The sequence below is a fragment of the Lytechinus variegatus genome, chromosome 4 (genome assembly GCF_018143015.1).
Source record: "Lytechinus variegatus isolate NC3 chromosome 4, Lvar_3.0, whole genome shotgun sequence".
Lineage (NCBI taxonomy): Eukaryota > Metazoa > Echinodermata > Echinoidea > Temnopleuroida > Toxopneustidae > Lytechinus > Lytechinus variegatus.
The window spans coordinates 41,708,463-41,722,073 of NC_054743.1; the positions used below are offsets into that span (position 1 = coordinate 41,708,463).

Sequence of the window (13,611 nt, forward strand, 5' to 3'; positions counted from 1 at the left end):
CTGATCTCCTCAGAGAAGCTTCATCCAGACACCTCCATGACGTCTCAGGTCTTCAGTGTGGACTTTGAGACCTCCCCGTTGACAGTCCCTGCGGACATGGCTCTGGCCATCACCTCGGAACCCGTGGACGTGGTGTACAATCAGTATGCAGTCTCGGAGCTCATCGGCTTCCTCAAGGTTGATAGCTTGGATCTGTCGGGTCTCAAGTCCGCTGCTTACGCTGGTGTCCAGGAGCTGGCCAAGGCCTCCCAGAACAATCTTCTCTATGCAATACAACATCATAAAGTAAGTAATGCATTGATATTTCAGAAAGATTACTTATGATAATCCCATGCCTTAGGGCAGATATACCTCAACATTATTATAACAGGTCAAGATACATCTCATTCTTTTTTTTTCATAGGTGGTGAAGGGGGAGGTATCTGAATTTAACCCCTCTTCCTAAAGGATTGTTATGTATTCCAGTCCTTCACGTTTATAATTTCGTGGAGCTCAATAAATCGCTCTCCTTATTTTTTTGAGGAGCTCATATTGAGCTCCTCAGAATCGCTCTCCGTGAGGAGCTCAAATCAATTCATTACAATACATGTATGTTAAATTGTAGATTTTTCTTAACATTGAATATATGCAATAGCTGTGTTAGCTATTAATTAATCTGTGGTGAAACTAGGCCTGGGTCACGTCAATACGTGATGTCGTACGCGCTCCTGCTAAAAAAAAAATATCGAAAAAAATTGAAAAAAAAAATTGCTAAAATTTCACACATTACATTTTTAAATCCATGCAATGGCCTTCTTTTTTCCATAATTCCTCGAAATTACTGTGATTTAGTCGAAAAATATCAGAAAAATGAAGAATATTCATCACTTTCCCGACTCTGATTTGAACTTACCTCGGTAAATATTGTAGTCCCACATGTAGACTTCCATGGTGTTGCCATGAAAATCTACATATAGGACTACATGGGACTGCAATCTTTACCTAGATTAAATCAGAGTCGGGAAAGAGATGAATATTCTTCATAATTTTTCTGATAGATTTCAACTAAATCAAAGTAATTTCAAGGAATTATGGAAAAAAAGAAGGCCATTTCATGGATTTAAAGATGTGAAATATGAAATTTTAGCAATTTTTTTTTTTCATTTTTTTTTTTTTTTTTAGGAGCGCAATTTTTTGCTCTCCTTATTTTTTTTAAGGAGCGCGGTAGGAGCGCCGGCGTGATCGCGCTCCTCGAAAATGAAGGTCTGGGGGGTGTTTCATCAATATTTTCGTCCGACAAGTTGTCAGATCTGACAACTTTCCTGGATTATGATTGGTTGAGAAGCACTTTTACTATAGTAACTGTCGGATAACATAGGACTTGTCGGATAAAACCTCTGACAAGTCCTTTCATGAAACGCTCCCCTGGTATTCGGGGAGGGGGGGCATTTCTCAAAGACACTTAATGTCATGCTAAAATGCTGATGCACACATGATATTAAATACACAATCTTGTTTATAAATTTTCAGTAGTGCGTGTCCTCTTGGCATAATATGACCAACGCGATGTTGCCTTTATACCGCACGAAACTGGAAATACTGTGATATGTCACCCTTATCTCTGTGAAGCACCTCCTGTTTTTTTTTTTTGTTGGTAAAACACGCATAAGGAGATCTAAATCTTGCATTTTGAATCCAAGCGCTGTTTTCATTAATATTTCAATGTGTGATATCCATGTGCAGAGGTGAAAGACAATGTTTCCTGGAAATGTGTGATGAAGAAAAGAGCAGTCTTCAGATAAATCAAGATTATGCTTGGGACGTAATAGTTGAGGGACAAGTTTTATCATGAAGACAGTACCCCCCTTCCCCTTAATACTGGAAATTTTTGTAATGGCAATTTTTACAGTAAGGATATTTTGAGAGGGGATATGTAACAGACAAAACATACTACACCTTAAATTTTGTTTTATTATGTTGGGAATTTAAATATGAAAGTATTGTCTCAAGATTCCAATGACAGACTGACTTAGATATATGATCATGATGATTGTGTTTATCTCCTTTATCAGACAATCCAGATTGACTTTGATGTGAAGTCTCCAAACATCATCATTCCAGAGCATGGTTCCCTTGACCTGGGGGGCTATTTGCTCATCCTAGACCTTGGTAGTCTGCGGGTTAACAGTGAGCTGCAGAAGGACACAACAGCCCTGGAAGTAAGTCTTTCTGTTCCTCTGATGGTGCTGGACATTATGTTTGTCCATTCAATTTTTCAGCTTTAACATGAAGTAATAGAGTTATACTCTCCTGGTCATTTTGTGTAATGCATTGAAAATATGATTTTTTTTGTGTGTGTAAGAGTCATGCAATTCTGAAAAAAAATTATTATTCATCTTTTTTTAAAGTGATTCTGGTCAATTAGAGTACATTATAAGATATTCTTTTTTACACAGTTTACATTTTACATTAATTTTTAAAAGTGTAATATACATACATGTATATGTGAATTCATATAAATGATGTACATATTTCTTTTATCAATCTTGAAGTCTTTTTTATTCTTTTCCTGTACGGGTAATCATTAAAGAAATTCTTTCTCTATCTATTTCATGCCATCTTCACATATCTTATTATTATTAAAAATGATTGTTTTTGGTTGCCCAATCAGGATGCAACTCCTACAGAGATAGAAGCAAGACTCTATGACAAGTTTGTCATCAGAATCACAGATATACAAGTCCTACTTGTTGAGCCAGGTAACATGCCTCTCATTGATTATTATGGTTACTCCTACTAATAATAACAATAATAATGATTATGGTTATGATGATGGTGATGATGATGATTATGATGATGATGATGATGATATTAACAATAGTAATAAAACTTACATATATATATATAGCTCTTGAGACTTGTGTTCTTTTAATGTTTCAAATGTAATTATTACAACCCCTATCTTTGGATCCATCACTGTACTACACATAAAGTGCACCATCACCACTCCCTGGGGAGCAATCTGGCCAGGCAACCATTTTTACTGGTGCACACATGTCATTTTATCTCATTTTCATGGGACCAAGTAATGACTACCTATTTAGAGTGCAATTTGTATTTATTTTTCTAAATCAGCATAGCAATATTTCAGGTTTTGCAAACTGTTTAATTTTGTTAGCATTGTATGAACTTGATTAAATCCAAAATGTATTGTCTATCATTCATTAGGGTTGGCAATTTCCTCGGAAATTTAGGTATTAACCCACAGGTGGGAAATACTGGGAAAAGCTTGAAAATGCAAGGTAGTACCATGAAATGCTAGAATATGCTTGAGAAACACCCAGGCAATACCTGAAAATAATCAAGACGTTTATTTCGATGTATTTCCTTGCATTTCAAGTTATTTTCCATGTATTTAAAAAATTATCGAGATGGTATCTACCTGTATTAAAAACCACTCTTTCCAACTCTGGCCAACCCTGCTATTCATTTGAATTATTCAAATTTTTGCACACTTGGAACACATGTTTCCTTAGTTGAAGTTCACTGGAATCAAGAAACTCTGCAGGGTCTTCTTCAGATGTTTCTTTCTGTAGTAGTGTATGTGTGCAACTTGATTTTGAAAGCGACATTATTTTAACTTGTACATGTAGGTGCAGACTGGAGGGAAGCCCTTCAGGCCAGAGAGTCTAGACATCATATCTTACCAGGTTTATGCCTTCAGATCAACACTTTCATTAGTGCTAAGCCAGACTACCAACAGCTTCCACAGTAAGTTCTTACATTACTTCACTGTCTTGGACATGTACATGTAAATAGCTGTATTTGTTATTATTTTATAGTTTGAATGGTTCTTTTTGTAGTTTTTATTCAGTATGTAGGAAATACATGTACATGTCATTTAACTCTGCTTGTGTTTGGTCTCTTGTTATGTAATTGTATAGAGACAGTATTACATGTATACAGACTCAAAAATTCAAAACTACACTTATATAAAGATTTTGATAAAATGAATTGAATTGATCATGGTATGTTTCATTTTAATTCTTCTGCAATGTTCTATTCATTTATACATTTTGTTTGTATTCCTAGAAAAAAAATTATAGTCTCGAATAGTTGATTTGAGAATCTCTGATTGTAATTCCATGATAGTAAATAAGTTAAAAGAGTATAATGTACTTTTCTGTTAGCCAGGGATGATAGATAGAATTCAAGAATTGAATTCTTGGTAAGTTTGGTATGCATGAAGGCACATACAACATTTTTATCGCTAAAAAATCTAAACATTTATCCATACATTTTACGCATGTTCTTTCCCCTTTTCTTTCATCTCGAAGGCACAAAATAGAAGCAGTACTACCATCACTGAAACTTTTAATATCAGACTCCAAGATCCAAGCTCTTGTCAAGGTAATAACCATCAAGGAATAGTCCCACTTATAAAATTTCATGTCTTGAATTTCTTTTTGAGATCATTAGTAACTCATCTTCCTATTTCAGTCGCATGTACTCTACTAAAAGCGCCCATGTAAAGAAAGGGATACTTGTCAGATTTTATTCATTTCAGTTTTAATTTATGTCAACTTTTTGCCCATCAGTGAAAACAAAGTCATTATGATGGGCTGATATTTTTACCTGATCTTTTGACACTTTTTGTCTTCCAGTTTGCCAAGAATGTTCCACTTCCAGAGGTCCAACCAAGCACCAATGACATTCCATACAGGAAACCAATGCCATCCATTGTAAGATTATATCAATTTACTTGCATTTCTTATGCTATATGTATGCTCTGTTCGACTCTGGATAATACAATTATAGTAGGTTGTTTTTGTTAAACAATATTTGTGTTTAACCCTGACTTATAAAAAGTTGTCTGGGCATGATAAATACAGGATTTTTTTTTTCAGTCTTAATTAAAATCTAGCAGGCATGATAAGATACATGTACATAAATGCCTTGGAAAACATATTGAGAATTTTATATAATCATTGGCTACAATACCTACAACAGATACATCGATTCAACCATGGATGAGTCCATTGCCTACTGGAACCAAATGATCTAGTCAATGAGTTAAGTGATAGCAGAGTTCATTGTACAGGGCGAGTTGTTTATTTAAAAATAGAATAATTCCCTCAAATCCAGGATTATATGTAATCCAGGAATTTGTAATGCGGATAATTTTTGCTTAATCTTTCTTTCCTTTTTCAGTGTATTTTTTTTCAGTGCAAATATCCATGAGTTATTTCAAGGGTTCTAGAACAATCACCCCCTAGACTGTTACCTTCTAGAAGCTTACCCCACTCCTCAATAAGATAATTACCCCTGGGGACAACTGTCCTTTTGAAAATTTCCCCTGAAGTACAGTTACCCCCAGAAATTACTCTGAGAAAATTATCCTCAAGGACATATATATTATATGTATTATTGTTCTTTTTCAGCAGGTGTGAATAAAGTAAAGTTGAATTTGAATGCGACACTTCAAATAAAAAGTGATTTAGCCATAATTCAATATACAAGGTCGTATCAGCCCAGGAACTTGTAAAAATGAAAGAAATACTTGTAAGCATCTGATTTTCTTCTGTTTTGTAGGACGTCAAAGCAGTGAAGTCTGAGATGTCCACAGCTGCCTTGCGCCGTACCAAGAGACTCATGCTATGGAGTAGGAAAACCAGGATTGCTGGTACAACTCTACCTACTAGGAAGGTCACCAATGTAGAAGAACTAGATAGCGCCCCTGCCAAACCACCTTCCCCTCCTGTAGCACCACTCAAAGGTAAGTATGTATGGTCTGTCTCAAGCTGTATTCCCAGTAAAAGATATTTTTGTGTGTTAAGTTCAGTTATTGTTTTATTTCATGCAGTATTCATATTTTAATATCTGGAATATTTTGAAAAAGTGAAAATGATATAGCAGCCATCAGTCATTGAAAAACAATGGAATCTAATTGTTATTGGATCCATGCAATTTCTTAATATGGACTATAGCTTAAACTCCTTTTGCCTGTGATGAAATCAGTCTGGTTTAATATCATAAAGTTGTATCAACAAATATGTATTTTGAAACAGGGTTTCAGTGGAAACAAACTTATAGTAGACGAAGCAAAAATTTTCGTGATTGAGTTGCTATATTGCAGCTGTTTTCATATGACATACATGTATTTTCCTTGCAAGTCCTGTCATTATCTAACATTGGACTATCGTGGCTTTTTGTTATCAGAGAGTGTTACCTTGATTTCCGTACAGGTGATGTATATTACACAGCATCGGATCACTCCGATGAGGATATCCAACACTGGGCAGCCTCCTCCCAGGTTCCAAGATTTGATGACAATGATTCCACTACCAACCAGACTCACACACTTCTTAGATTCGTTATCAGAGAGGTACACAAGTGACTATTTGATAGAACTGCATTTGTGGGGCGAACCATGTTTTAGGAGCTAGTTTTAGTGATGATGATGAATGAGGATGTAATGATAATGATGGTGATAGTAACAGTGATGATTATGATAATACCATGGCAATGGTTGGGGTAATGATGGTGGTGAAGATGGTGATGATGATAGTGACTGTGATGATGGATTTATGCTTAATATGTTGTGATGATGGTGATGATGATGCTGCTGCTGATGATGATGCTGATTCTGATTGATGATGATAATGATGATTATGATGAATATGATGATGTTGATGATGATGATGGTGATGATGATGATGTTGATGATGATGATGATCAATGATGATGATCAATGGTGATGATGGTGGTTGTGGTGGTGGTGATGGCAGTGGTGGTGGTGGTGGTGGTGATGATGATAATGATCATGGTGTTCTTTACGTACAAACTGCAATTCATTCATCACTCAAACTAATCATGCTTCTGTCAACAACGCATTCTATCCCTGCCTGATTAACTAGGTGGTGGTGTCCATTTCTAAGCCAAGCACCAGCATACTACCCTCACCAGCTAGCAGCGGAGATAGGAGCACCAGTCCAGCTCCTCCCTCCCCCACCGAGACTGGAGAGTCCGAGTACCTTAGCCTTAGGATAGACTCTGTGTGTGTGGACGTAGCCCTGAGTACCTACGGCCTGGCTCTACATATGGGACTGAGGGGCATCCAAGTCATTGATAAGTTTCATATAGGTGAGCACAGATGCCAGCTTGTTCTCTTGCATTTTGTAAATTCTTTGTTGTATTGAGATTGCATGAAAGATTCATATAGCTACATGTATAGTATTTTCCCACCCTGATTTATCTGTTTATCCTTCAGAATAGTGGAATGCTTTTTACAAAAGTTTGTTGTAGAAATTGCAGAAAAAATAATAAAAAATATTGCTGAAGGTTTGAGAAAAATTCATCAAATAATTAAAAAGTTATTAGAATTTCAATTATTTGATTTGTGACGTCATATGCGAGCAGCATTTCTACATAGCGAATGGTAAAAAATCAATGAAATGTCATTTTCTCAGAAAATTGAAAATGGTTTTCACTGTACCTTTTGTATATCAATAGACAAATCATTTTACACCCGATCATGAATAGAAAACAAAATTAAGTCATCTGGAACCATACAAAATTTGAAATTCATGCATTTTATATTACATAACACATGGGGCAGCTGCTCGTTTATGACGTCACATATCCAAAACTTTGAACTCTAATAACTTTCTTACTCTTTAACGGATTTTCCTCAAACCTTCACCAATATTTTTTACTATTTTTACAACAAAGTTTTCTTTAGGGTGACCTTCCCCTTTAAATGGTTGATAATAAGGGGAGCATTTCATAAAGATTTTTTTCAGTGATATTCTTCTGCAAATAGTTTTAGCAAGTGGAAATCTTTGTATCCGGTTGGATAAGAGCAAATTATTCTGTGAAAACCACTAACAAATGCTTCTTTGAATTGCTGATTTGTGATGATTTGCTTGCTATCCCTGATTGATGAGTTTACTCTTTAAAACAAAACTTGCAGGCACAACTTACATTAACACCATTGCAGTTCAACATCAACATTTATTCAGAGCTACAAGATACACCACTGACATGTTTTGTTATGACATTGAAAACTTTACATCTATACTATTATAGCTTCAATATATGCACATTCAGTATACAAAAAAGCAACAATTTTCATTTTCTTGTATATGTTCTTGTAGGTCCAGATGGCACGTATCTTCATTTGCTCAGCTCAGCAGCAACTTCAGAGTTATTTTCTGTCCTCTACAGAAAGGTAAACATCTGATTTGTGTATCATTCCAGTAGTTAATAGCCTTTATATGAAAAGGTAATTGTCAATTAGTTCTTTAGATCCATGTCATAGAAATTTGTCGGTAGTAGTTTTAAAGATTAGAAGAATGAGAAGGTCAATGGAGACCAGTTTCCCTTAAAAAGAATTGGGATAAAATCATAAAGTCAGTTGCAACTGATTGAAATTTGTGTACATGTAGGTAAGAGATGGGAATTTTTGATCAATCACAATTTGAGTTTGATGTGATTAAATTGCATCTCTTTGTAATATTTGGCCCAGTTGCCGATCTCATGTTTGCTCCCAACTAAGGAAAATAAATTTGAATAAAGAAAGTACTATCAAAGGTTTATTCATCGAAATATCCACATGATCACCCAGAGCTTTGCTGGATATTAGCCATGGATTTTGAATTTCTATTCATGAATTTTTCATTGACTGTGCAGGTTGATTCAAAGTGTCCTGATTTCAATGGCTACTATGGCTCTACAGAGCAAGCTGTGGTCGTCAACTTCAGTGCTCTCAATATCCTGTTCCACAGAACAGCTGTGCTCTTCCTGAAGAAATCCATCACAGAGATGATAACAAGGTGAGAAAAGAAGCAGATGAAAATCTCAATGTATTATTTGAGTTTCTGTTAACCAGTCCAGGGGCCCGTAACACAAAGCTTAGCAATGATCGTAGAATATTTTTATATGAGTGATTCCCTTTGCTTCAATGTACTGCACAATCAGTGGTAGAAATCAAATGTATGATTAATTGCTAATCTTTGTGTTACATGACCTTGGGCCCTGTTAACATAGAGCTTAGATCGTTCGTGGGGTTGATGTTTATGATTGACCAATGTAATACTATATGCAATCAATCATAGAAATCAGGCCCTTGATCAGTTGCTAAACTTCATGTTACCAGGCCCTGTATTGTTTTCATTTACAAAGTAGTAATTTGAAGTTCATTAATGGAGGAATGTACATGTATTCTATATTTACAGTTAAAAAGTGGTGCCATGATAAAAAAAAATTCTGTAAAGTCCCTTGAAATGTCATTTCTATTTACATTGTAACAAGCTATTTATAAAGTTATTTACATGTTGTTTAATTAGTTATACATTTATTCATTCATTTCTTGTGTGCATAGTTTGAGTTCTATCTCTCTAACTGAGAAAGTTGGGTCACCATTGACATCAGACCCTGAACCTACCCCACCAAGTACAGAAGCAGAGCAAGGTAAATTCTCTCCTATATTTATTCATTAATTATATATGTAGTCTAGTGGAGCATTGTGGCCCAGTGGATAAGTCTTCTGACTCTAAAACAGAATCCCAGCCATGGGGTAATTTCCTTCTGCAAGAAATTTATCCACATTGTGCTGCACTCGACCCAGGTGAGTTGAATGGGTACCCGGTAGGATTATTTCCTTGAATGTATGAGCGTTGAAAGGCAGCTCGAGCTAAAGCCGGGGTAATAATAATAATAACAACGCGCCTTGGAATAGAATATTTCTAGATAGATGGTGCTATATAAATGCATATTATTATTATTATTAGTCTGAGTTTTTCTCTCTCTGACTGAGAAGGTTGGGGCATTATACAAATAGCAAATAGGCATGAGTAAAATGGTACAAGATTTTGCATGAGGTGCAAGAAGGATGATTGTAATCAACAATGTTAAGTTGAGTTGAACAGAGCATCTCTCTATCAAGGAATATGAAATCTTGAACCGTCGCTCGAAAATGAATATTTTCTCTTGGTGTTAATACCACGAAAGTTAAAGACCATTGAATTTCTGACAAAAACATGTACAAAATGTTATGAACAGAGATGATATTTCCAGGGTGTACTTACAGACAGAAAGCATTCTAGGTTATTGTACAAGTATATAATATTCAGGTTTGTTTTGAGGTCTTTTAGGAAAACTTGTTTTTACCCTTTTTGTATGTACATACTATCAATCTGATGCCTACAAAAACTGAGTGGTCCCTCTGTAAAGCTCATGACTAATACAGAATTTATTTGTCAATAGAATAAAGAGAATTAGAGGACTCAAATACTTGTTTATTCTTTTCACTTTTTCTATAGGCTATATGCACTTTTTTTCAGCATTTATATTGATGCAAAAGTCACTTTCATAAAGTTTACCAGCAAAATGCCTAATGTTCTTGGATCTTGATGGAGGCAGAGAAAGATATAGTAATTTTTCTAGAAATCTAAAGAATAGGATGTCAGCATTCATTGTGAGATAGGTACCACGTATACCTTATCAATAATAGTTCGAGCTTTGTGTTCTTTTGAAAAGTGCTACATGAATCCGGCTAATCATTATTGTCACTATTACACCAAAATCAATTTGCAGAGACAGATCATTCAGCCAAACCACAGGCGCCCAAGGCTCCTGTGAGAGGCATCATCAGGTTCCACGGTGAGGCCACCATGGAGTATCTATGCATCACGCTGACTGACGTCTATGAGTCTCTGGCCAATGTCTATATCAGGGGATTGCAGTTCTCTCTCATAGACAAGGATACAAGGATGACTGTCAAAGCAAGGTAAACAGGGGATGGTGGTGGTAGATGTGGTGGTAATGATGATGATGATGATATTGGTGTTGGCGATACTTGTGGGGGTGATGGTGGTGGCGATGTTGTAAGGGGTGATAGTGATGATATTGGTGGCGGCGATGTTGGTAGGGGTGATGTTTGTCGGTGTGATGATATCGGTGTGATGATATCGGTGATGGCGATGTTGGTAGGGGTGATGTTTGTGGGGGTGATGATATTTGGTGGTGGTGATGTTGGCGGGCGTGGTAATGGTGTTGATGATGATGATGATATTGGTGGTGGCGATGTTGGAGGTGTAATGATGATGATAGTGGTGAGGTGCTGGTGAGGATGAGGATGAATATGACGGCGGTGGTTTTGGTACATGTAGATCTAGCCAATGTTGATATCAGGGGATCGCAGATGATGATAATGACAATGACATAAAAAAAGACGATGATGACAATGATGTTAATGATGGTGATGGTGATGTAGGTGATGATGACGATGATGATGATGAGGATGATGTTGATGATGATCATAATGATGATGATGGTGATGGTGATGATGTTGATGTTATTGATGTTAATGATGGTGATGATGATGATGATGATGAAATAGATCTTGATGATATTGAATGTCAATGATGGTGATGATGATGATGATGATGATGGTAATAATGCTGCTGTTGATGATCAGAAATGTTCCATAGTAAATAGCAATATTCACCTCTCTTTTTCAGATTGAAAGATTTCTCCTTTGAGGATGCAGTTGTAAATACGCCTTATCCCAAGATCATATGTCTACAGGACCAGACTGCTGTTGATATTAGGGTAAGTATAATATACAGGGAGGACACTTCTCTGAAAAAAAAGTAGGAGGGTAATTCCATACGTGTCGTACGGGACATATTGACAACAATTTCTAATTTCCTAGTTGAATGCTTGAGCAATAAAATCTTCTTTTTTGTCAATGATAAAGCTACATGTATTGTGGGTAGTCATGTGGAAAACTATTAACGAAACACAAAAAAATTGATTCTGGGTAAATTATAGGTGAAAATAATGTGTGTCGTACAGGATGCAAAAATTTCCCGTACGACACGCAACATTTGAAGCTCTAATTCACCTAAAGACAACATATTTTTGTTGGTTGTCAGTTTTTTGCATGTCTACCCAGTACTACTTTAATATTACCACAAATCAAATTGAAGTTTTTGTTTGTTTGGTTGAAAAATGTTGTGAAAATGGCTGATTTTTCTAGCCCAGGAATTCATACCTTTCCATTAGTTTTTGCCATAGAAAACCTTTTTTTTTTTTGGTGTGTTTGTGTATAGAATCCCCATTCAAGATGATATTCCAACTGTTGAAATGAATACTAGATTATTCCCAGAATGTATTGCTTATTAATTTTTAATTACTCTTACAAGTCACATTTAAAGCATAAAAGATTTTTCCAGCGATTCTGAATTTGTTTTTTTCCTTCATGTTCATGTACACATACACATTTATATACATTGTAGATGATGTATTGGTGATGTTGATGCTAATGGTGGTGGTGATGATGATGATTGTGTTTCTGGTGATGATATTCACGATGATGATATTGATGAGGATTACGATAAAACTGAAATGGTGATGGTGATGATGATGATGATGATTTTTTTATGGTGATATTCATGATTCATGGTGGAGCGTTGTGGCCCAGTGGATAAGTCTTCTGACTTTGAAACAGAGGGTCGTGGGTTCGAATCCCAGCCATGCAGTGGCGTAGCTACGGGGGGGCCTGGGGGGGCACGTGCCCCCCCAGAAAAAATTGGCAGAGCAAAAAAAAAAGAAAAGAAAAAAGGGAGAAAGAAGAAAGAAAAAGGAAAAGAAGAAGAAAAAAGAAGAGGAGGAAGACGAGTGAATGAAATAATGTCAGGGGAAGACTTGCAATTTAAAAATATATTTTCATGTTACTATATAAAATTTTTGCTGGCGCTTCGCGCCATAATTGCCTGTTCGATGGGATTCATATCTTGCTCAATAGGCTGATGTGGAGCAAGTTTTGAAGTCAATATGCAAAACATATTTTAACTCGGACATCGAGCTTTCATTATTTTTTTTTCATTTACAAATTAAGGTGCTCTGTAAAATGTCCGTTTTATGGTCTACATATCAGCATTTTAAGCTCACGCTGCGTGGTCACATTGTTTGATTTGCCAAGTTTATATTGTCTACGTGTATTCCATAATGTTCCATTAAACAAATGTGTTCAGAAAGCCCAGATTTTAGGTCTAAATATAAAACATGCGCGATAGCCTGCATGTTCTTTATATATCCGGTTTTACATCAGAATATCAATAATTGTCTGCTCACGCTTCACCATGTTCACGATCGCATTATTAATGATACCCAATTGACTATATCCTATTTATGACTTACAAAATTTGAATAGAGTGTCCCGCTTTTAGGTCTAAAATCTCAATTTTCTTCCTCTTGCGCGAAGCGCTCGCATCAATTGTTTAGTTACTTACCTATCCCATTAATTAATACAAAAAGTGCTTAGAATGACCATTTTTTTTAGGTCGGAATGTCAAAAAAATTTGCTCGCGCTTCGCGCTCGCATTATTGAACTATATACCGTCTTCGTGGGTAACTGTAAGCAGTCCTTAACAGGTCCCTTTTCGATAATGCTAGAACAGTTGATAAAAATTTCTGTTCGCACTTGGGGGTACATACGAATCTTGTTCAGGATCACACATAACATTGCCCAGAAAATTAAATTTTCAGGAAAAAATACATTAAAGTAAAAAAAAAAATCGCTCGCGCTTCGCGCTCGCACTTTTTATAAGGCTTATGAGATTATTT

The 13,611-nt window shown here is 36.0% G+C and overlaps 1 protein-coding gene and 1 long non-coding RNA gene across 2 annotated transcripts in view; both read left to right on the top strand.

Moving 5' to 3' along the window:
* The first annotated feature begins 2,135 nt into the window (after positions 1–2,135).
* Positions 2,136–3,745, top strand: LOC121414075. The gene is made up of 3 exons (XR_005969799.1): positions 2,136–2,198; positions 2,651–2,738; positions 3,633–3,745. It is a non-coding gene; the product is annotated as an uncharacterized LOC121414075 (long non-coding RNA).
* A 37-nt stretch (positions 3,746–3,782) lies between these two features.
* Positions 3,783–13,611, top strand: part of LOC121412995 (vacuolar protein sorting-associated protein 13A-like) — a 42,075-nt gene continuing 32,246 nt past the window's right edge. The window contains exons 1-11 of the mRNA XM_041605757.1: positions 3,783–3,790; positions 4,317–4,389; positions 4,644–4,721; positions 5,572–5,755; positions 6,225–6,364; positions 6,897–7,122; positions 8,136–8,209; positions 8,671–8,813; positions 9,362–9,450; positions 10,576–10,768; positions 11,502–11,592. Coding sequence (XP_041461691.1) covers positions 3,783–3,790; positions 4,317–4,389; positions 4,644–4,721; positions 5,572–5,755; positions 6,225–6,364; positions 6,897–7,122; positions 8,136–8,209; positions 8,671–8,813; positions 9,362–9,450; positions 10,576–10,768; positions 11,502–11,592 — 1,299 coding nt within the window. The remainder of the gene's footprint in view (positions 3,791–4,316; positions 4,390–4,643; positions 4,722–5,571; positions 5,756–6,224; positions 6,365–6,896; positions 7,123–8,135; positions 8,210–8,670; positions 8,814–9,361; positions 9,451–10,575; positions 10,769–11,501; positions 11,593–13,611) is intronic.